The 24,442-nt window shown below is 42.4% G+C and overlaps 1 protein-coding gene across 2 annotated transcripts in view; it reads left to right on the forward strand.

Moving 5' to 3' along the window:
* The window catches only part of WWC1 (WW and C2 domain containing 1), a gene marked incomplete at its 5' end in the record, with an annotated part of 72,953 nt that overhangs the window by 26,144 nt on the left and 22,367 nt on the right, over positions 1–24,442 (forward strand). For both annotated transcript variants that reach the window (XM_082324424.1, XM_082324425.1), the window contains 7 exons: positions 8,338–8,447; positions 14,223–14,426; positions 16,136–16,212; positions 17,159–17,238; positions 18,153–18,282; positions 18,835–18,981; positions 20,038–20,111. In XM_082324424.1, the coding sequence (XP_082180550.1) occupies positions 8,338–8,447; positions 14,223–14,426; positions 16,136–16,212; positions 17,159–17,238; positions 18,153–18,282; positions 18,835–18,981; positions 20,038–20,111 (822 nt within the window). The remainder of the gene's footprint in view (positions 1–8,337; positions 8,448–14,222; positions 14,427–16,135; positions 16,213–17,158; positions 17,239–18,152; positions 18,283–18,834; positions 18,982–20,037; positions 20,112–24,442) is intronic.

The raw sequence follows: 24,442 nt of genomic DNA on the forward strand, positions 1-24,442 counted from the left end.
GCAAGGCTACTTCTCATCCTAGAAGAACTGAAGGCAAACTTAAAAAACAACCTCAACTATTTAAAGACATTTGAATTACTTGCACGGTTAAATTCCAACTCTTGCATGCTTTTAGTTTAGCAGTGTTGCACTGTTCTCATCAAGTTGTACCTTACTCTTTTATAGCTTTTCTGCTTAATCGGTTCAGGAAAGCATCCAGGATATGCAGGCTGGCAGGCAAGTTAATGTTGTGAGAAGCCTCAACTCCCATTTCCTGACTTTTTAACCTTGAACTATCCCAGGAATTTTGCATTTGAGTGATTAAGAAGGTATGACTGACCTCCTGCCTCTCTCCTGCTAGCAGAACCAGTTTGTTAATCTCTGGGAATGATCTGAAATCTGTAAGTGGTTTTTGATAGTCTTCTCCTCGCAAATAACTTAGTTCTTTGCTTCCAGGGGTAAATGATCTGTATTGAAGAGAAATGCATGGGCAAACAGGCTGTCACTGTGTGCAAAGTAGAGCTTGTAAACATGGAAGCCTTTTCAAAAGTGGATAGAACAAGCAAGCGGCTAACTGTTAGACTGATGCGTACTAGGCATGCTCGTTGTGCCTGGCGGGGTGGTAAATTGTTCATTATATAGCTCAATGCTTCCATGAATCTGTTTAAGTAATAGAAATGTATTACTATTAAAGGTATAAATGTATTAGTGTTTGGAATGCTCAAAATACTTCAGGTGTCTTTGGTGTCTCCTGATCTGCTTTGTATAGAACCTACTTGAGCAGCATGTGACTAATTTCTGTAGAAAAAGAATTTGGATGTTACCCACTCATGCGAATGAAGTAGAGGGTCTAAACTGGCAAATTACATACAGCTCAAGATCACCGTAATGAGGTGCAGCGGTTATTCTCATGTGCTGGCCAAAGAGCAGTAGAGGACATCACTGAGTTCTTGAGTGTCAATAAAACTGTTCAAAATTAAGATAGCTTGGAAAATAAGCTCTGAGGGTACACGTTGGGCTTGCTTATCCCAGAGGCGGCCCAATGCGTGGAGCATCAGGAGCCAGGAGGAGATGCAAGATGAGAGACCTTTGGGAGGCTGAGAAGATGCTCAATAACCGTGGCAACGAAGGAAGCCACTTCTGAAAAGAAAACAGCTCTGCAGTCTGAGTTGCTTGAGATGTTTTGTTGTTTTTTTAGGGCGTTGCTATTGGTGATGTTTAGGTTGTAGTTTAAGCAAATGCATTTGGTTTACAGCGACAACTTGAAATAAGCTGGTTTTCTCAGACTTGACCCCATTTTTACTGTAAGAGGTGTAGTTCTGTTCCTAGTTATCCTTTATCACAGCAAGGCCAGGACCAGGCTGCAATGCCGTACACAGTCATTGAAATGATATCTGTTTGGGGTAATGAGAAGTTCAGGGTGACTGCGTTTTTGTGGGTCTTGGAATAATGTCTGGCTTCCAAAACTTTGAAATGTTGTATTTGGTCTCTCATCGGGTTACTTGGAGCACAGTTAAGAAGCTTCCCAAATTTGTGGTCACTTCTTAAGGGCTTCTCCTTGTTACCTGGGAAGCACTTTCCCATTCATAGTTTTTAGCTGCTCACGGTGGTCCTGAATTACTCCTTTCCTCTCCCCTCAGTGTGGAGGTCTCCCTTTCGAAAACCACTGCCGTTGCTGAGGGTTTGGTGCAGTTGAGGGCGTCATTTGGCCCAGAGCTGCCTGTTGTGTCACTGCCGAGGATACGGGCTCTTAGGGATGAGCCGTTCTCATCACCTTTTCCCTAAATTGCAGTTGGAGTGGGAATCCAAGGGAGTGTTCCATCGTGCCCGGGTGCGTGGTGGTGGAGTGAGGAAGGCTTCGCCAGCAAGATCATAAAACAGGGCCTCTCCGCTGCCACACCTCCAGCCTCCAAGGGCACTTCTCCCTGCAGTGAGAGAAGATGCTTCCAGGGAAAATAGTTACTATAGAGACGGATAGCCCTGGTGTGTTTGCGGGCTGGATCACCAAGTTGAGTAATAAATGTGTAGGAGTCTATTTTTAAAAGCTTTTGTGAGGAGGAGATTGCCGTAGTCCTAGAAAATTTGTCTGCAAAGTGATAGGTTTTTCTATGCTGAAGTTTAAAAATAATCATCGTCTGTCTTGAGAATGAGATGACCTCATTAAAAACAAAGAAGCTTGTATGTCATCGTGTCGGGACTCCTGGCAGTGATTATTGCAGCAGCCTTCTGAGTTACAGCAGGAGCTCTACCCATTAACAGGTTCTTCAAAACTCAGACCCACGGGGAAGGTGTCCAGCTTCCCCAGTGCGGCAGCTGGAATTGAGGAGCCCGTTCTCTGTCCTGGGCTCTGTCGCGCATCCTGGCACCTAATAAGCAGTGAATTTTATTCAAATGAGAAATGAAGAAATGCTGTATAAAAGGAAAAAAAAAAAAAAAGAAGTAGAAGCCATTGAAAATAAAACCTGACTCCAAGCTTCTCCCACAAAATGCTGGGTTTAAAAACTATTTGGTTTTGTAAGAAACATGGTATGAGTGGAAATATCTGCCAGAACTCATAATTTTGGTATCTAGCTTGACTTCTTGCCCCTGAAACCTGTATGCCTCACATACTCGCTGCGTACCTGTGAGTGCAGGAGGGAAGGGGAGAAGTGAACGGGGCTGTTAAGCTGTTCGGTTTTGCTGGCTAATGCTGTAGGTGTAAGAGGAGCTGACACGAAGGTCCTGAGTGATCCGGGTGCTACCTTTGTTCCTTATGCGGCGAGCCGCTGCTATCGGTACAGTAAAGGTAGGAGATCCCCTGGTGTGTAGCTTCACCCGTATAGAGTCAGGAAGGGTTTGTATAAAGGCACGTGATCTGAACTGAACTGATTAAAATAAGGCTCTACTGTTTAAATGGCTTTCCTGTGTAATGGGGGTTTGAGGAACCCTGCAAACATAGGGATTAAGTGGGTTTACGTACTGCGTAGAAACTTGGCAATCCACTGTTGGTTTATAAACATTTCACGTCTTGGTGACCCAAGTGCACTGTTTGCACATATGCGTACGTGCACATATACGTACAAACGGCCATGAGCCTAACGGAAAAGCTGCACGTGGGTTTGCTAGCTTGCTGTAGGCCACCAACTGGCACTGAAATCCAATAATTACAAACAAAACACTTCTGCTTTTAAGAGGTTCAGAACTGATTTCTGTTACCTTCCTAGTATTAACTCCACGTTTGTAAGTGGTACAGTTCACCCATCTCCTGCTCCTGTCAGGAGCCTCTGTGATCTTAGAGCCGTGTTTAACAAACCTTCTGTCAATCAAAAACTTGTTATACAAGGATTATTTGCCTTCAGTTTCCTGTGTAATGAGGTTTTTGATTGACAGCAGTGGAGTTAAAGACTATAGAAAGGCTTTCTGAATCTGAGATGAGCAAGTTTCCATTTAATAGTGTTTGCACATGATAACATTGGCTTCCAGTTTTATCTGTGAAAGAAGCTGAAGGTGATAGATCAAAAATTATAAGAAATATAGAAACCCTTGTCATTTAAAAATGATGTGACTTATAAACTAGAGCTAGGAAACTTTCTATTTCCAACTGTGGGAGTGGGATTTGAGCATCACTTGCTGTACAAATACTGGAGCTATTGGGGACAGATGTTTGCAAAGATGAAGTGTGTCGGTGCCTTCACTGGCCGGTGGGTGGGCAACGGCTTTGCCCTCAGCCTGCCTCTGCCTGAAGGCCGTAAGATACTCCTCAGGTTAGGAAGTTGGGTGATGCTGTTATCTTTTACCTCTGTTGTCAGGATGAGTTTCTGAAGCAGTTTTCTTCACTTGCTGCGTGTGATGGTTGCTGAGGGTACCTGGTTTCTGGGTGTCCTAAGGAGCAATTGCATTTGCTCAAGTAAATTTCTTGAATGAAATCAAATGAAAAAACATATTGAAAACTAAGAAAATATGATGGAAATTGATAAATCTAGGTTGACAGGTCTTTTTCAAAACACTAAATGTTCCTAAAAATGACCCTGATTAAAACTTAGGTAATGGGTGAAGGGCGGTCACAGGTAAGATGAACATGAGATACAGGTGAGTTGATAAGAGATGAACATGTGGGTTACTTTTTGGTGAGCTGGAAGGCCAGAGTAAGGCTGTGATTTACAAAGATCTTCTCTAGCTCCAGCTGGTTTCTCTTGTAGGAACTCCACACCAAGTTTAGCCTCCAGCTTAGAAGCAGATGAAGCACTGCAGGGGTAGTTCTGGTCTAACTGCTGCTCTAAAGGGCGTTAGAGCAAAGTGAGCGTGGCTGGAAGACGCAGGCAAACTCAAGTGTCTGAAAATATTGTCTCTTTTAACTGGATTAGTTTGGGTTTAATAAAAAATGCTGTACCTACAGGCTTCAGGTTTTCCCCCTTGGTTCCCTCTTCGTGACTGGAGATCAGAAGTCAAAGTCAGGATTTTCTGAACTTTTGGCTGCCTTGCTTTCTTTTGAAAGCTGGATGAATGTATCTGCAGGTTTCCCTAACGGAGGAGGGTAAGGAATGCATAAATAATTTTGTAGGTTTTCTTCCTTAGTTATAAGCACAGTGGGTGAAAGGGGTCCATTTTTCTAGATTGCTGCTTTGAGTCTGGCTACAGAGAGGACCTATTATATGATAACGTGGTTTGACTGAGTTGATGAGATATTTCCAAGGCTGCTCGGAAGCTTTGTGAATTGCAAAGGAGATGTTTCAAAAGAAATAGTTCTGCAGATGTGCCCTAGCTTTAACTTCCCAAATGCAGAAACAGTCCTGTTTCATGCAGAAATAATACACTAACTGAATCATGTCTTGCTGTGAGAAAGAAACGTTACCTTTTGCTCGATTAATCCGTCATGCTACGTTGTGAGTGTGCTTAGGGAGGTGCTTGATTTTGGACCCCTTCTGGAAAATTGGTTTATTTCAGTCTTCATAACAACCCCTAAAATCGTATCTTAAAAGAAGGAAATAATCTCCTTTTTCTTTTTATGCTTTATTCATAGTCTGGCTACACAACATATTGCGTGACTTTCATCTGTAATTGTAGCATTGCTTCTTTGATTTGTGCCAGTTTTTCCCACAACAGCAAGGGAAAGGAGTTTAGAAGAGTAAGTAATTTGGTTATGAAGCTGCAGTTATTTGGGGAAATAGCTATATGACATATGTTGTCTGTAATAAATGGAATTACTCTCTTAATTCTAAAACTAATTACTCTTCTGTTTGCTAGCTGAATGACAGATTTCTTCTTTAATGAATGCTTACTCCTCTGTACAAATGGGATAGTCGCAAGCTTGCAGTCAGCCAGGGAGGACAGCGCTAGTCCGTGCTTGGTGGTGGGTGCTCCTTGTGAGATATGCTGAAAATCTGAATCTCAAAGGTGAAATTATCGTCTGTTTCTGAGCCTTAGTAACTGGCAAGTCTCCAGTTGGCTTGTGTCATTGCTATCCTGCCTGGCTTTTTCTCCCCTTTTTCCAAAACTGCAACTGAAAGAACTGACTGGGTGTAGTTCATGCATTACACTTCATATGGAAAATAGGAATAAGCATCCTTCATTTGCTTGGTCCTGGCTTCCCATCGAGTCTGACAGTTCCTGAGCACATCTAGAAGGAATTCAGCTGCCTCTAGCAAAATAGGACTGGACAAAAGCTGAGCAGAAGCTTTATGAGTTTGGTGCATCGAAGTTGGCACTACAGTGCCATTCCTTGATGAAAGCAGTCCCAAGTCCTGGGGCAGATTGTGTAGCTCAGCACTGTTTTTTAAGAAAAAAAAGTTTGGTTTTAATCTTAGATGTGATTCTTGAGCAGAATTCTGCTGCAGAAAACTCTGCTCAATGTCCAATACAAATTAAGCTACTGAGGGATGTTTTATACCTGCAGCACACCCTCACCTAGTATACTTTAAGTATGGGTTTAATTACTGCGTGGCCTAGATGGCACACTCTGTCCCTGCTGACTTGAAATATATTTTCACAAATAAATAAATACTAACTTTTCCTCCTCTCCCTTGTTCCAAATAACATCTAATAAGCATTAAGTCTAGGCTTTACCATGGCCTATAGGTGAAAATTCTTCATTGAATTTTTTTTATAAAATATTTGGCCATGGAAGAACAATGTCATGCTTATCAGGGCAATCAAATAATTACTACAACACAAGTCCTCAGCACTTACATTGAAGTATCATCAAGCTGGCTTTCCTGATGTGTGTGAAGTTGAGACCAGCCCTTAGACAGCTTTTAAATATCAGCTTGATTCTTAAGTCGGAAAAAAATAAGCAGAGACGAGTTCTTGTGGTTGTCTTTTGTTCTGATTTTTGCAAATGCATGACCGTCCTGAGGACACTGAGGTTTTTCTGCATCTTTTTTGATGGGCTTGGGGGAGAAGGCACCCTCAGGAGCCCCCCGCTCTCTGCAGGCAGCAGTTCAGTTTTCAGAGAGGTGACACTTCTAACCCTAATGTTTAAGTAACTGCTGACACGTTTGCAGTGGCACTTTGGTCTGTGTTCTCTCCAGAGAGCTGCTTGTATCTGACCTTGCTCTGCATTTTACCCTTGTGCATCTTTGACTTGATCAGCTCCGAGCAGCGCATACTGGGCTCTCCTGAGCTGAGGAAACAGCTTGATTCACAGGGAAAAACAGGGAAAAGGGATAGCAATCAGAAGTATTGAGATTCTATTTTACGTTCAGGTAATCTCTATTTTCTCTACAAACACGCTCTTGGTACACAGTCTAGATTAAGAACAGTAAAAATAAACCTTTCAGTGAAACTTTATTGAGAAAGTTTCACAGTTCTGTGTTGTGAAGCTCTGAGTTCTTTTTTTGCACTGCAGAGCTTTAAATTAAACTGAAATTTTCTTAGAAAATAGTGATTCAAGCACTGCTTCAGATGGCAAAGGCAGTGTGTTGAAAGTGAAGTGCAGCGGCAGGTAAGTAGGGATCTTGGTGGCTTACATAGCTTTTACAGAAATGTTTCCCCCTCGTTCTTACTGTCTACCAGGCTTCCAGGTCATGTCTGGGGGGGTCGTTAAACGTTGATTTTTATGTTGAACCTCTTATGGTTGGAGGCTTTTTCCTAAAATTCCCCTTTACAGTAATGAGCGACTGTAAGATGTTAATATGAGGCTACCAGTTGGTTGCTCAGTGCCTCCAGATGAAGTATGCTCAAGTGTGCTTAAAACTTAACAAAACTCTTCAACTGCCAGCCCTGCTGAATTACCTTTGGATATGAAAGACTTTCTGCAAACCTGTTCAGGCTCTTACAGTGGGTTGGAAAATTGCTTTCTTAACCACCTTACCTTCCCGTGGCGTGCCGCTTGTACGTGGCCGAGTTTGGTACGGTTCCATGGCTGCTTTTTGACCGAGTTGCTCTTTGTACGTGCAGCATAGCTGCTAGAGAGGGGCGGTGGTGGTTTACGGTGTGTCCTGTGCTTGCTGCCCAAAGGGCTCTCCTGGTGCGTCTGACTGACGGGCCCCAAACCAAGTCATGGCCCTCCTTCCAGACAGGCCACATGCGGTGTGTTGGGGTTGTGCGGTGGATCTACGGGCCTGTGGCATGTTATGCTTTTGGCAGCTGGATCTGCGAGATACCTGCAAGCTTAATTCCTCCTGGCTTGTGCCTCCCTGCAGTGATACACTTGGTTAGTAGTTTTGTTGGTGGAAGCTGAACCTCGTTAGCTCAAAGGGAGCAAAGGGGCATGGTTTTAGTGGCCAAGATCTGTGGGGTCGCTCAGGGAGTGGGTACTCTAAGCTTTGTTTTTAGCCATACAAGCATTCAGGCTGTTGCTGGATGCTGTCTGTAATAGAAAAACTCATCAGAGCGGTATTGCGGAAATACTTCCTCGTTTGGACGCAGTGGGTTACACATTTTTGTGATACTGAGAAGCTAATCTAGTTTGTCATTAATGAAACAGAACATATTGCAATGCAAATGAGTGGAGTTGCATGACAAGTGGTCCCACAGTCCTCAGCACTTGCTATTGATTGTGCAGTCTTAATTATTCATGCTATGCAAATTGCATTTCTCATCTTGCTCCTTCTTGTCTACATATTTTTGATACAGTACTTGCCTGCAAACAGTCTTGTTCTTTCAGTTGAGAGACGAGGATTGTTTCTGGCAAAGGTCTTAATGTTCCTTTGTGGAGAGAGTACTGGCTGAGCCGGGCAAGGCTCGGGAGCTCTGTCAGACTGAATTCATCTTGCTGTAACTGCAGATGAAGGAAGGGAAGAGTTTTTGGTTTAAAATAGCTTTCAACTTTCTTTTTTTTTCTGTACTGAAGCCCTTGTGGTACTTGTTTTCTGGTCATTGTTTGGAACAGACATGTGGGAGTGTTCTTTTATTCATCCTAAATATTATTTTGCATTTCAGGTATACTAAACCACTAACCTTTGCAGACTGCATTAGTGATGAATTGCCGTTAGGATGGGAAGAAGCTTATGACCCTCAGGTTGGAGTTTATTACATAGACCACAACACCAGTAAGTGACACGTTATTGTATTTTTACAGAGTGATTGTTCTGTGCCTGTGTTAAAATACACTGAACACAAAACCACAAAATTGCTAACAGCATGCTTTAGGGTAGATGAGATCTGCAGCTTGTGATATCGAATCCTGTCCTCCATCATACAAGTTACTTCCCTCTAAAGCAGGAATTTGAGACCTTTTGGTTTTCAGTCTTCCAATCAGCAGTCACGTTCAAGCCGATACTATGGGCACACCTCTGGAAGACTTGGCTCTGCTGAGGAGTCCAACTAGGTAGCAATGATCTGGAGTTTGTTCTTAGCCTGGAATTTGTCCTTGTGGCAAGACCATTGGAAACAGTGCAAAGGTCTTGTGTTTATTCCCCTGGCAGGGATAAACTGAATGCCTGCCTGAGCTCCCTGAGCTGCAGCAGTTCGCACCGCCTTTCCCAGAGAGCAAACTCTCAGGTAGGCTTGGGATATCCTGAGAGGTGTGCAAGCTGGAAAAGAGTTACGTTCAGGCTTTTGGCGTTTTTATTCCGTATCCTCAAACTACGCCACTGCTTACTGTCTTTGCTAGATTGCTTGATAAACCAGAAGTGTTAAGCTTTATAAGCTCGTTTGAATTATAAGAAAATACAGAACTCAATATATCATTACAGACGTTGTTAGGAAACGTGTATTGGGTTGTGCTAGAGCAAATCCCCTGAAAAAAGCAATAAACAAAATAAATCAGTGACTTTGGTTCTCTTTACAGAGCAACTCCAATTGCAGGCCAGAAGTTCACAGCAAAACCATGCCCAGATCCTTTTGGGGGTGTTTGTAACTCGTGCAAAGAGAAAAGCTTTTAAAAGACAAAAGTGCCTTGAAGTTTGGCTTTGGGTTTGTTTGGTTTTTTTTTAAATCTGCTTCTAGGACTTCAACTGAAAACTTCGACAATTTTTTTTCAGTAAGTTACAAGATTTTTTTTTTAATAAAAATGTGGAAGTCTGTTTTTTTTTTCTTGGCTATCTTTACACCCTTCCCTTTTTCAGAAAAGCCACGTTTTCACCTGGCCTGAGACCGCACCCTTCAGGTTTTAGCAACCTCTCTTGGTTATTTAAAATGCAGAATGAAAAAAAGCCTATTCTCAAAAAGCACTAACTGCTCTCTGTAATACAAAGATCAAATGTCTCCAGATGAGGTGACACAAGTATTTTTTAGAGCTTGTGTCATCCCAATATCACAGTATTTACTTATCTTTAAATGGCTTTATCCTAATTATTTTTTGTGAGGCAGGGGATGTTGATTTTTCCTTTTACAGGAAAGGATAGTGGGAAGAAAGGGTAGACAAGCACACAAGATCACACAAGGAGGATCTGCAGGGGAGAGGACTGGCCAAACTTTGCTTGAGAAAGCGCTAAATTGCAAGACACAAATTGGGGTCTCCTGTAGGTGTGTAAGACCACGTCTTGTGTCCATTTCACTTCTACAAGAAAGGTTGCTTTTTAAAGACAGTCTGAATCTTAATGCTGTTTCCAGTCTCACTTGGGTCTGGGCTATTCCTGTGCTGACCACGCTTACAAAAGGAGTAAGAGCTGAAGTCTTGTTAAGACTTCTTTTTACCTCCTTCTGAATGATTTAATGTTTTCATGACTGTGTGCAGCCAGGAAAGGAGAAGAGCCTGGGCAAGCTCTCCCAAGGAGTCAAAAGTATGGCTGGACTTCTCTTCCCTTCCCTGGTGGCTGGAGTTTGCTGTATTGGGTGCTGGGGTGTGGGAGGTACCTACAGGGTGCTCCAGGCCCAGAGACAGGGGCATGCCTCCTTCCAGTGACTAAAGGGCTTCGCTGTGTTAGGCAGCAGTGTTGGATTAAGAGGTTCCTGCCAATTCAGTTTTATCTGTACAGTGCTTTTGGGGAAGCTGTTTGTTCCCTGTCCCTTCCTAGTGAAACATCTGTGGGGCTTGGTGGTTTTCCCCTTGGATCAGTTCCCTGTTGCAGTAGATATAAGCCTCTGCAGGCGCTGTGCGAGCTGGCATTGTCCCCAAAAGAAATCATCTTCGGCCCACCTTCTGAATTGAACATCAGGTCACCTCTGGCCACAGGAAAAACTTGGCTCAAGTAAAACGAGAGGATGTTCCCAAGAGTATTTTCTTTGTCCCCTCTGAACTTTCTCTTCAGTTTGAGATGCATTTATATCTTCTTATTTGTCTTCCTCTCCTATCCACACTGGAGGAAGCTGAGTGCTTGTTGTCACTGTGGCCCATCCTAGCCAAAGCTGGGGCATTAACTTACTCCACTGGCATTTGCCTAAAGAAGGATGGCTAGCTGTGGTCCTGGGGGGGAGACAGTTCAGGTACAGGAAAAAACCCTGGATCTGAAGCCTGCTGTGGGACACGGAAGCTTGTTGGACCTCCTGAGCATTTCAGCTAGCAGAAACTGCAGCATGTAGGTGGGACAAACGAAACAGGATCTTAGTTTTCTGTTTGAGAGGGCCCCAGGGTGAATGCACAAAGATCTGGTTGCAGATCTGAGCCCTGTGTCGTCCAGGGCAGCTACCCCTGGTCTGTGCCACTCAAAAGCACCGCAGCCTTCAAGGGTGTGCAGAGAAGGCTTCAAACCATGCTGACACCTAAGTTTCACTTCTGTGGGATGCCAGAGACTGCACGACTTGCCCTAGAATTTCAATTAAGAGGTTAAAAAGAAGAGAAACAAAATCATGGCCCTATTTCTTATGCCAGCTCTAATCCAAATCATGATAAAGCAAGCCATATCCACTTAGCTTCAACTAATCAAGAGGCTCATCTTTGTGGTTTATGTTGAAGTGTCCTCTGGAGAGTGTCCAAAACCTTCTTCCTCCCCAAGGTCTCCTGCAGATTCCCTGTGCAGGAAGGAACCGTCATCAGAGGGTGTGAAGGGGATGGAGGCATGTTGGTTCTTGCTGCACGCTTGAAGTATTTGAGACTAATTATCAGAAACAAGCCCAAGGACAGACCTAAATTAAATCTAAAGCCAGGAGCCATTAAAAAAAGTGAGATGGAGAACACTTCTAACCTTCTCTCTGAGGCAAAATAAATACAGTTAAGTTTAATTGAGTACCCAGAATATTCCTAATACAGTATTAATGCATAGCCCTGAGTGTGTGTCTCTGGGAGAGCTTCTTTGGAATGTGATTTGCACAAAGAAACGATGATTTTCTTGCCAGGTGCTGATGCAAGCACAGTAAGATGACATTCTTCAAACATGAAACAATCAGATTTATTTATGACAAGCTCAACATTAAAGCTAAAATTCACAAGACAACAAATGATGTAATAGCCTGCATTTCTGTAGTCCTTTCATCTCACTTTTGAATGTGTTTTGCATTTCTCAGTAGCTGGGACAGATCAAGAGCCCTTGGCCAACACTTTCATAGATTGTTATTACATGTTTGAAAATCAAAGCTGCAGTCAAAGGGGTACAGTTTGTGCTGTGATTACTGAAAATGTTAAGGTGAATATTTAGAAAAATGGGAGCAAAGCAGTTTCAGTGCATAAGTGTGTTGTCCATCCTCTCTATGGGCTGGCTGCCACGCGTTCACTTTGTCAGGTGGTGTGTGTGTTTGGGGCAGTGTCAGCGTTTCACCACCTAATGGAGGTGTTCAGGACGATGTCGATTTTTATAGTCTTCCTCCTGGTTGCTTACAGTGGAAGGGTTTCCCTGCAGCAGCTTCCACCTCCCTTCTTGCGATTATAGGAAGAACGGACTGCTAGTTTAAGGGGAAACTGAAAATAACCAAGCTTGAAAAAGCCATAGGTACAGGTAGACTTATGACCCAGTGTCCTGAATTAGACTTCAAGAGTTGTGGGTACTTTGCCACCATACTCGTTAAGCTTGAAATTAAGAGTCATGAGTCGTGGTTGCTGGTGCTTGTTCATGCAGTCTGGTCTGGGGAAGCTGCGTGTCTGAGAATATGGGGGGCAGCTCTCGGGGTAACTGGGAGCAGACTCTCCCCTTCTGCTTCAACTGCGGAGTGAAGGGAGTTAGCCCATCTGGGCTGGGTAATGGTTATCTGGAAAGTGGGATCTGGGAGCAAGAACAGAGCCTGGGGTTTTGACTCTTACAGTTGATACGCTGCTGTGTCTTCCTGACTTTTCTTTTGCTCCCTCTCTGAGAGACCGTAGTGCTGTCTGGGAGGGCACCAGCACCTGCAGTTGGCACAAGTACCTACTTTTCGCTCAAATTATTTTGGGGCAGTTTTTCAGACCCAGGCTTAGCTTTAATATTACATGAGCTGTTCCTTCTGCTAGCAGGACCTATAAAAGACTTTTTGTTGAAATGCTTCTGCAAACTATACTGTTAGTGTCTTAAAAGTTTGTTTGTTTTGTTTTTTTAATCATCTTTTGCAGCTTCTCTAAGTTTTGCTCTGCAACTTGAAATGCCATGTGTTCTTTTGGGTCTTGAGATACTGTTAAAACAAGTTATTGCTGGAGTATCCTGTTAATTTTCTCCTCAGCATGATCACGGACAGCTTGTGAAAATGGTTGAGTGTCCCTCCCTTGGGTAAAATCCTTTATTTCTAGTTCTGCTCCTAGGATTATTGTCAAACTGTTCTCTTCCCTCCATCCTGTGTGTTGCGGTGTTAGTCTTATGCCTGACTCACTTAGGAACTGCTCATACCTTCCACCGTGGCAGCTTTTACTAAATATTTAAAGAGTCTCTTAAGATATGCAGATTAGATTCCTACTGATAGTTTCAAGCAGCTCCTTTTTATTAATTATTCATTATGTGGTAACTAGGCATCCTTATTCAAGCACGGTAGTTTAGACGGTTTAGAGCCCTTAGTCAACTGAATAGTGGAACCTGTTCCAAGCAAGAACATAGAATAGCCTTTAAAGAGAAATGAAAAATATTTTGGACACTTCTTCACAAAACCAAGACAAATACTGACAATAAATTTGCCTAATTAGTATTAGGACTAGCTGCGTGTCTGTGACCTTATGCCTTTTTCATGATTAGAAACCTGAAAAGCAATGTATTGGTTGTGTTGGGGTAACGGAGATGGAAATGGTGTAGCTGTTCATGACAGCGTTGCCTATGTTACCAAAAAATATTTTTCTTAAACTCCGCCTCCTGTATTCTGCAGTGATTTACTGCTGTTGCCTGCTTTCAGTGAAGGAAACGTTTACGCCCCTTCTGAGATGCTGTTTATATAATGTCATTTGAGATGGTTTCACGAATACATTTTGTGATTTAATGAGTTTTTATTTTTACTTATCTATGGAATCTGAGAGAGAAGGTTTTCTTGCCCCTTTTGAATAAAAGCCACTTGGCAGCCAAAGAGGATGGGCAGAGTTGTAATTGCCTTCACGTTGTCAGATGCAGTACAATGTAGTCATGTGGCAGTGATGTGTTCTGCAAGTTTATCACTGAAATAGTAGAGGTATTTTATTAGTAATGTTGTAAAGCAGTTACAATAACGATAAGTCTAACAGTCAATGTCAGTGTCTTAGAGCTCGTGTGTGCATGTGCTTGTGTGGATGCTTTAAGAGGCAGAACCAGATGGCTTCAGCAGCAGAGGAGTTGGCCAGTTGTACAATGATTTTGTCATGAGTTGTTCTATGCAGCGATTCAGCGTGGCAGAGCTCATCGGAGTTCATTGTGGAGCAGCGGTCACCTCCTAAGAAAAAAGGAAAATGTCCTCGTTCCACTTTTTTTATTAGGGGATGGAGCAAGGGGCTATTTTAAAATATTGCCATAAATGGTGGAGCTTCTTCAGGCAGCCGTACAAATCTGCTTTCCATTCATCTTGCCTCCTTCTGTTTTCTCTCTAAGAAACTACACAGATAGAAGACCCTCGTGTGCAATGGCGGCGGGAGCAGGAGCATATGCTGAAAGACTATCTTGTCCTGGCCCAGGAGGCGATTGCTGCGCAGAAGGAGATCTATCAAGTGAAACAGCAGAGGCTTGAATTGGCCCAGCAAGAATATCGGCAGCTGCATGATGTTTGGGAGCACAAACTGGGCTCTCAGACCAGCTGTGAGTAGCTAGTGAACTCTTATCCAGTGACTTTCTCAGTCATGAACCCACTAGGACAGTAAAATGCTTGAAGCTGGTCCTCTGATAGAGCACTGGGATGTGTTATGCCATGTCACTCTCCACGTTTGCTCAGTTTGTCTCCAAAGCGATAGCTGCCTCGCACCTATTTGGTAAAGGATGATTGTTATGAAACACTATTGTGGTTGGCTCGCTCCCTGGAGTCAGTGTGCAGATTTTCAGCATGGGCTTCAACAAATGTGAAAAAATGTGGTGGTTGGCTTAATGTGAAAAAATGAATTCCCCTGTCCAAAGTATAGAAACAAGGCAAAAAGGCTCATCTCAAATAGCATTCCCAGGCCCTTTTGGAGTTTAACATCCCAGGTAGTTGAGTGGACTGTCTCGGGGAGCTAAGGGTCTGTATTTTACACCATGTAAAAGCTAACATTGGTGGCTTATCTCTCTGTGCATGAAAAATATTGTTTTGTGCTCCATATTCTTTGTCACACAGTAAATATCAATACCCGGTGCTTCAAGAGTTGGTGCAGAAATGTTTACAGAAGGCCAAATTTCCTCCTTATTTTTAACTAGTTAGGAGCTGGAAAATGTCCAGAAGAGGATTTATTTCCTGCAAGTCTAGATTTTTTTTTTTTTAATAATCCTTAGTATTGCAAACTTTTTATGTTCTTGCTAGCCAGATCAATGGACTGACCTCCCCCCGCTTCACTCTTGCTGAGTTATATCTTATGGCGGTGAATTCCACTGGCTAATCCTATGCCTGATGTTAAAAAGTATTTAAGTAGTTTTCTGTCAGCTGAAGGATTGTTATTTGACTAGGGTCCTGTGCGTCATCTCTGAAGTACAGTTTTTGGTCTTTTCTTAAGAGCATTCTACCTAAGCACTGGTGTACCAAAGCGGTACACTAAGAACACTGTGAACATGAATTACATTGGCATGACGCAATCTGTCCTTAAAAACACAACCAAACAGAAAGAACTAGAAATGCTTTCCCATGTTTTATAGGGCATAAACTGATGGCTGCAAGGATCAAAACGTCTCCCTTGCCTACAGCTACCTCTAACAACATTGCACGTTGGGGAGCTTCTGTACCTTCTGAAGCAGAAGGGTTTTAACCGCTGCTGAGAAGAGAATTCTGCTCTTAATGGGACATTGATTTAATCCGGTGTGACACATTGTATGATTGCTTATGTCCTCAAGGCTGTGAGAAGGCTTGCATCGCGTTTTTCAGTTTCTTCTCATTCTTTGCTTTTCTTTGTTTCTAAACATTCAGTGGATTGTTTACTCAACGAGAAAGTCTTAAAAAAAAATAAAGTAAACGTCTATACAATGCCTGTCCCTTCAGTTCTGTTAAATGCCTTTGGAAATGCAGGAAGCCACACTATTGAATGGAGTAAACGTGTTTGGGAGTCTGAGTTAAGTGTGTTAACCTGGAACAAATCAAGACTTTGCAGAGGCAGGACATGCTCTGGCTTCTTTAGTATACGCTTTTTGTGGAGTACTTGACTGGACTGTTGCCTTTCCCTGCCTTTGAGGGGTCAGAAGAGATCTGGAAAATGGGTAAAAAGCCTACAGCAGCAATGCATGGAGATCTGGGTGTGCAGGAGTGATGGGAGGTCTTGATTTGTGGTGGGGCTGGTAGAAGAGTGGGGAGGAAGGCAGAGCTGCTAAACTGGGTGTTGTATTTGTTCTAGTGCTCTCTGGCTCATCGTCAAGTTCCAAGTATGACCCAGAGATCCTCAAGGCGGAGATTGCTACTACAAAATCCAGGGTAAGTAGTACGAACGGACCTTTGCTTGCCACGAGTAATCTTCAGATATTTCCAGTCGTCATGGCAAATTCTAAAAAGGAGATGCCAAAGCAGTTGAAAGAGCTAATGTTGCCATTCTTAACCTAGGAGATAATTTATCAAAATTATCAAACGTTGCCGTCTTAAGAGTTTGAAACACTTTTTTTTTTTTTTCCCCTTAGACTTTAGACTTCCTTGAAAGCTGGCAGTACATACTGCTGTACGGGTACGCTGTGGGGTGTTTAGCTGCGCGCTGGCTCCTCGGTGTGCCGCAGCGCTGGAGAGCTGCGAGTTCTCTCCAGAGACTGGCAGCTGTTTTGTCCTGGGCTTAGTGCGGGTTGTTAGCAGCGGCAGCCTGCGCTCTCATGCAGAGCTCGGTTTGGGAAGAAGAAAGGACTAACGTAAAGTAGGTCAGTCTGGCCTCTGTGGAGGAATATAAAACAGCAAGCTGTAGGGTCAGTGGATTTACAGTATGTATTATCATCCTGCTGTGTTACTCATGCAGTGGGGCCTTTTAGTTTGCTGTCTTGGAGGATGGCTTCTATCGCTGCAGCATAACTCCTGTCCGGATGCTTAATGTTTCTTTTTAATGACTGGGAAGATTTTAAACATTACTGGGTAAAATCGACATCTGTTTCATTCCAGTCTCTTTTGAATTTTTCTCAGCTTTTCTGCTTATGAGGTTGGAACTTCCCTTGAGCCCCTTATTAAGTGGTATAATATCTGGGTACTGGATAAATCCCTAGGCAGTGATGATGTCCTGATGGGGATGCAGTCAGGGCTGTTAGCTGCTGTTGAGGTTAACTGATTATCTGGAAACTTTGTTTAGACCACTGTCTACACTGAATAAGTTTTGAGTTGAATGGGTAGTGCTGTACTTAAATATTCATATAAAGTATCATTCTAAAAATGTGACACCCTGTTACAGGTTAATAAACTCAAGAGAGAAGTAGCTCACATGAAGCAAGAGCTCCAGTACAAAGAGCATGGATTTCAAACGCTGAAGAAGTAAGTTTGTTCTCAAGATCTTGTTTTCAGCGTAGAGCATCTCTGGCTTGTAATGCATCCCCCTCTATATTTATAAATAGCTGCCTAAATAACGTAAGCTGAAATATGTTGCTGCTGATATCTTTAGGCATACGCAACTGAAAGCAGTACACAGCCGTGGGGGTAGTTCTCTCAAATCAATGCCTGTATGTGACTGACCACATCAGAACTGACTTCTTGGCAAAAAGATTTTGAACCAAGATCTCGCCAGTTAAATGGTATTCTGTTTTACTCAGTATTGCTTAATGGATGACACAGTACAGCCTGTTGTCGTAACTATAAGAGCTATTGTTTTAGGGCACTGAGGAGATATGTGGGGTGGAGTGGAAGGGAAGGAAAAGTTTCAGGTACTTACCTTTGTATGAGTAGACATCTGGCATGTTTTAAGTAATGTCACTGGTTAATATTTATTAAAAACATCAACTGCGGTAGAATTCCTTTGAGAAGAGGGAAGGATGAGGCAGCTTGTAATTAGGTTGTGCAAGCAAATACATCTGTGTATGGGAGGTCTGTGCCTGGTTTTTGTAATCATGACTGAAAATAAGGTAATTCTCATAGATGGCTGAGATGATCCTCTCTGGGTTAGAAACAAGGTAACTAGCAGCAGTCTGTCCAGACATACTGTTTTGGGGGTTTCGTGTGCATCTTTGTCCTCCCTAAGGAGTCAAAGAGATGATACGGCTAAAATCAGAGTTCTGAAGCTTAACGTACTTCTGAGTGGAGTAACTTAGGCACTGATGAGTGGGGTTCTTTATTATACTTCAGAGTGTGTTTTTCCTAAAAATTAATGTCAAGATGCATGCATCTAGGATGACTAAATTAACTGGACTTTATAAAACGTTAGCTTACTGTATTTTTTAAAAATTTCCATGCAGAATTGACATGAAAATGTCTGATACTCAAGGTGGCTACAAACTTGATGAGGCACAAGCCATTTTAAGTGAAATGAAAGCTCTCAAGAAGGCCATCACATCAGGCGAGAAGGAAAAACAAGACCTCATTCAGGTATTGAAACAGGATGACTTTATAGTATTTTGTGTCGCCATTGCTAACACATTGAATTTCTGAGAAGTAATTTAAGTATTTTGTATTTCAGATCCGTGATTGAGATTTTTATTAACATAAATTAGTTCTGTATTGTGGTTGGACGGCAGCCTTTTTGTTCTTCAGATCCTGGAATCAAGAAGTATAAAATATAGCAGCTAACAGTAGTAAGCACTTGCTTAGAGATGAGTGTTTGTCTCGGGGTTTATTGATCAAGAATGAACCAGTGTGACTGTACTGCTGTCAAAGAGCGGATCTGGAGGAGCCATGAAAACTCTGTGGCCCACTTGGTCTGCCGTCTCCGGCAGAGAGCCAGACGGTGTGCTAACGCCTGTGGGCTGCTTCGTGCGGCGGGAGGTGCAGTCCAGCCGTGCCTGCCCTCGTGTTTGCGGGGTCTGAATGCACACAGTAAACACGGTCAGATCTTAATCATGTAGTTCAGGCTAAAGCTATGTAGCTGCTGAGGTACTTTGAGCAGAAGTGAGCTCACCTCATGACTTTTTATGGTTTTAGAGCTTAGCCAGGTTAAAGGACAGCTTTGTGAATGACAGAGGATCCCAGTCAGACCTGTGGGCCAGCAGCGTGTCCGTGGAAAGCTCCAGCCCTTTATTACCCCGGCAGTACCTGGATGTCAGCTCCCAGACGGATGTTTCAGGAAATGTGAGTAATGTGTGAGAAACCAAGTGCGTGTGGAGACATTCCTCTGAACTATATGTAGTACTGCCTTAGTACGAGTTTCCAAGCATGGGCAGGTACCTATGAAATGATACCTTCTCCTGCTTTAAACTTCAGCGTGACCTTCATTTTTGTGTGCAATGTTAATGTATCCCTAAAGGGAACCAGCTGTTTCCCCCCACTGCCTGTATTAGAACAACCCAGGTGGGAATAAAAGGGAAGGAAGTTTTATTTTGCCTGTAGGTGTAGCTTCTTGTGATACAAATATTCCCTTAGCTCTTTAAAGCAATGATATGCTGCTGGAGGAGAAACATTCAGCAGCTACGTATGGGCTAAGCTCTAATGAGGACTCTTCCCTTAAGAGTGCGTTTGGCTTTCAGTGTGTTACAAGTGAGAATGAATAGCATATGTGCAGATATTTTGATGCCATCCCAACGTGTAGTACTCATAAACTTTCAGTCCTGCTTGTGCAACAAGTTCATAGCTGCCAGGTTGGTGCCAGCCTCAGCAAGGGCTCGATCGGCACTGTGGGTACATCGTACGTCTCGCAGGACATCACAGAAGCCTCTCCTGCGAACCTTTCCTTAAACGTTTGCAGCCGCTTTCAGTCAGGGCCACACGTGTGACTAACGGTCTGCAGATTTGGGCATGATGGGATGCCCCTTGTCTTTAAGACTTTACAACCAAAGTGAGATGTCATCCAAAACAAAATGCAATGCAGCACTTAAAGGTCTCAAAGAGAATTGAAGAAGAAAGATTACAACGCTGTTTGTGTGTGCGTGAAAATAGAAGCCCGAGATACATGTGGTAGATTTTCTGATAAAGTAGGCCAAAAAGATCCTCTGAATCTTGTGGGTTTTTAAGTATTTGAAGCAATCACGAAACGTTTAATCAAAGGCAATATTTTCCTATTCTATGATTGCTTTAACTAGTGAATGAGTTTGACAAGAGCACGTGTAACTTGTAACATCATCAATTTCAATAGGCAATATCAAAAGAGGATTGGTTACTAAGTTGCTGATTTTATGTTTTGTGTCTCAGTTTATTACCAGCAGCAATAACCAGTTGGCTGAGAAAGTGAGATTACGCCTTCAATATGAAGAAGCAAAGAGAAGGTAATTCTTTGGACTGTTGTAGCTTTTGGCTGTCACACAGATTATTCTGAAGATACATTTCACTAGAAAAGGTGCCACTCAGATTGAAACCCAGCATTACTGCTAAATAAACATGGTAATTTTTGAGCAAGTGAGGCAATAGGCTTTCTGGGCCAACGTTATCATTCAAGAAATAAATAACCATCCTAGAAATTACTAAGGAGTGACTAATACATGAAGAATTCAGTCTGGCCACACCTGTGGGGACATAAGTGGTTTTGCTGCCTGCTGCCAATGCTTCGTCATTCCTAATAAGGAGACTGTACTGCAAGGCATCTCCTTACCTTGTTCAAAGTGGAATGAATGTTTGCATGACTTTAAGTCAGATAAGGAGAAGCGTATATTGTGTTAACACCTCACATATCAAAATATAGTCAATGACTACAATTTCAGAGCTCGTCTGCTTATCTGTAAGAATGTAAGTTTTCACCCTTGCCCTCTGATCTGAGATCAATGAAGAATAGATTTAAAAAATTCATATCTACTTAGCAGGCTAATTTAGGCAAAAGTTTCTTGGGGTTTCTTTAGGCAAAAGTTTCTTTTTTAATAGATAATAGCTAACTCAACTGTTTAGAAAGTACCTGTATTTTTATGGATAAATAGCTAAACAAAAAAATACCAAGCGATATTTAGACTTTGGCTGGGCTAGTCCTTGTTCAGCGATGTAACCGTCACCGGTGGTGATGTCAGTTTTAAGTGCTCTAAAGGGACTTTGCAATTCCAGAAAAACAAACTTCAGATGTATGGTACAATCTCTACTTACGATATATGTGAAGAGAATGATTTTTCTCCAGTCTCCGGTTAGAGATAAGAGCTTTAAGGCTAAGGTTACTTATAATGTTCTCATTTTAGTATATTGGCATGGTCAATAGGCCGTGTTTCTCAGTGGCATAAAATTGATCTGTATCTGTGGCAGTTGTCAAAGGCTGTGTGTGCCCAGCTGCTTTTTGATGTGAGCTTACACTTCTCATCCTAGATGGAGCAATTTTATCAGAACTATTTTGCCAGTCCGCAATGACCTTGACATTCAAATCTTTCTGCGTCTTTTTAAAACAACGTTAATATTAACCCCTCAGATGCAGTAGTTAATTTTTCAGTGTTAAAACTGCTCTTTACTTTTAAGCTTTGCTTAAGATTGCACTAATTCACACTGACTTCACATCTTCAGATTGAAGTGGAGCACCCTTACTTTAGCCTGTATCTTTTCCAAGGAGGGGCGAGTGAATAATGACAAACCTGGGAGATAATTAATATGCTCTTTAAAAAGAAACAGAACTTTATAAAGGCAGCGCAGTAGTTCATCTGAAGTAATGATGAAGGGCATATAGCACCATCTTGCAGTTAAAGAAGGTTTGATACTTCATGTTTGTCTTAGATTATCTATAGATTTTCTCAGAGTTTAAAAAACATTATCGCGAGGAAAGATGGGTCTGAATAGGCATGAATAATTGATGCTAAAATGAAAAGATCTCCAGCTATCAGAGAACTGTGGTTTTGGCATAGTCTTTAGTAGGAGCTGCAGAAACAAATACCTTAACTGGTTTTAAGCTGGAACAATACTATGGATATAGTGACTCACAAGGAACCTTCTGCTCCTGTGAAAATTCCTCCTTGTGGTGTGTGTTAGAAGTGGTTCCTGTCCCCACAGCACAATATTAAAATGATCCAAAAACACAATGGAAGAGCAAGTGCTTTGCCCGTGCACCTATTATGAAGGGAGCTAAATGGTGGAAATACACCCATCTTATTAGCTCTGCATTATCTGGAAAGGTGAAACTTAAGGCCTTGAAATCAAGATGATCCCATATTAATTAGGTTAGAACTACTAGATTTATAAAGATTTTGAAAGTGGACTGTAGCAGACCCTGTTTATGGTATTGTGGGCCAGACGAAAGCCACAGATGTAGGTGAATGTCTGCTGAACTTCACCACGCCAGAACTGTCGGGGTACATCTCTGCGTGTCCCCTTACCCACCGCCAAGTCCTTTTCTTTCATGACTCGGTGAGACGAGAGCCCTAGAGCAGATAACGTTAAATCTGCAGAAAAAACCAAAGGGCAACTGCAGTGACAAATCTTTAGTTTAATTGGTGTGGAAACTGATAATGCGTATCATGTCAAAAGAGATGTCAGTGGTACATCTTAACAAGGAGATAGCTACTGCAGTATAAATGTAATCAGAGATGCAACTAAATTATGTTGTACAATTTCAGACATAGAGTAGCAACTCAGTTGCGTAGCACTTGCACTCTGTGCGCTGTTTTGGTTCCTTCAACAGTTAGACTTTCAGCTTGGGTTTTGTGTGACTGGTGGTAACTCTGGGCTTTTAAAAGTGTATTTCGTAATCTCCTAAGATGGAATATTCCAATGTCACATTTAGGAGCATTGCAACAACGGTGGGTATTTGACTGGTCAGTTGTTAGACCACACCTCCCACTTTGATTTTTTTTTTTTTTTTTCTGAAGAACAGAGGCTGATCTGATATAGGATCGTTAATTACTGATTGCGGATGCACATCTTAATGTACGTTTCTGTGGAGATGCATGTGCTCTGAGCGACCTCCAAAGAGACTAAAAATTTTACACGTTATGCCTATATCACAGATAAGTACCAGCTTTCCCCAGTAAAAAAAAAAAAAAAAAAAAAAAAAAAAAGACTTGATATGACAATGAATAAATCATATAACTACCTTTTCCAGGTAAGAAGAAAACAGTTAAATAAAACTTGAGCTTCCCGTTCTGTATTTTGTTCAGTCTTGCAAGCTAGCGGCCGTTCAGAAAGGCTGCGTGACCCGAGCCCAGCATTGCTGGTTTCTTTGCAGTGCAAACCTGGCATGGCTCGGCAGTGAGGGAGTTCACACTCAGTCAGTGAACGCTGAAGGGCTGGAGTTTGCAGACAAATGCCAGACACTCTGCAAAGCATTTCTTTTGTAATGATGCTGTTTTATTGGACAAATAGAATACATAAACCCCCTTTTAATTTAGAAGGGGAAAAAGAATATCATTTACGAAGGGTAAAACTTGAGGTTAGTTTAACAAAGCTGTTAGACTCGGAAATGCATAGAGAACAAATTCCAGTGGAAAAGCCATATCCATGCAAATGTATGCCAAAAGTGATCAGATTAATGCCAACCAATCCTCTTAAACTCATATCCCTTCAAAATGCACAGAGGAATTCTTGGATTATGAATTAATGCCACTGTTAATTCTTCATTGGAGCACAGTGTTACACTTAATCAGGCGCTCAAAAACAAAACAGCTCCTAAGAAGACCTAAAAATAGTTGAGCTGAATATCTATCAATTATGGAACTTTAATTAGAGTAAGCAACCTGCTGTGGGAAATGGGTTTACAGCAAGTGAGGCTTCTCTTCAGAAAGGTGATCTCTCATCTGTCTCCTGTGATGGAGGAGGCAGGCCAGTCCGTGTGAGCCTAATCCTTCACAGGCTCTCTCGGGGCTCGAGTTCCTCTTGGCCTCCGGAGCTTGGAAGACAAAGCTTTATTCTTCAAGGCCATTCAGCAGTCATGTAGCTGCTGCTGCCCAGATCTGCATCTTATTACTTACTCTGCACACTTTGATTTTGCTGGTTGGCATTCAGTTTGCTCTGTGCCTGCATATGTGCGGGTTTGCTGGAGGAAGCGTGCACCATCCTGTGCGCTTCTGTAGCATAAATCAAACTCTACAAAGAGACGAATCCAAATTAGTACCCGCAACTATTTGTTGTGCCCAGTTTAAGTCGAGTAATTCTGTTGCCCGATCACAAAGCCCTTTTCAAAGTGAGATGAATATTGGGCTTCCATTTTACACGTACAGCATTTCACTTCCATTTCTTATGTATTTACTAAACCTAAGTGAGAGATTAACCTGAGTTAATCACATGAAGGGGCACGTATGCCTTGGCTCTCTGGTCTTCAGTCAGGTGTATTATTTTTGCAACTAACTTGCCTTATATTGCAAGATACTTTTCCTCCTTGTTTGCCGTCTAAGCTTTTGTAATTTCTCCACCCCAGCCCATTCTGCCCTCCCCATTCCCCACTCCCCACACGATCATTTTTGGTTGTGCAAGATCCAGAAGTGCAAGTCCTTGGTAACTCTTATTCAACTCCAGCTCTGCTATTGTTTCTCACCAAACTGCTGTGGTCGCCCCGTCAGGTCATGAAGAGTTGCAGGTCAGTGAGGCCGAAGGAGTCAGCTTCCTTTGGGAAGACTGACATTACTGCCCTTGTTTCTGTGTCCTGGCCTGCTGCTGGTTTTTTGCTTCCCTCTGTACGTTGCATTGGAAAGTTGATCATTTG

Source organism: Platalea leucorodia (genome assembly GCF_965183815.1).
Source record: "Platalea leucorodia genome assembly, chromosome: 11".
Taxonomy (NCBI): domain Eukaryota; kingdom Metazoa; phylum Chordata; class Aves; order Pelecaniformes; family Threskiornithidae; genus Platalea; species Platalea leucorodia.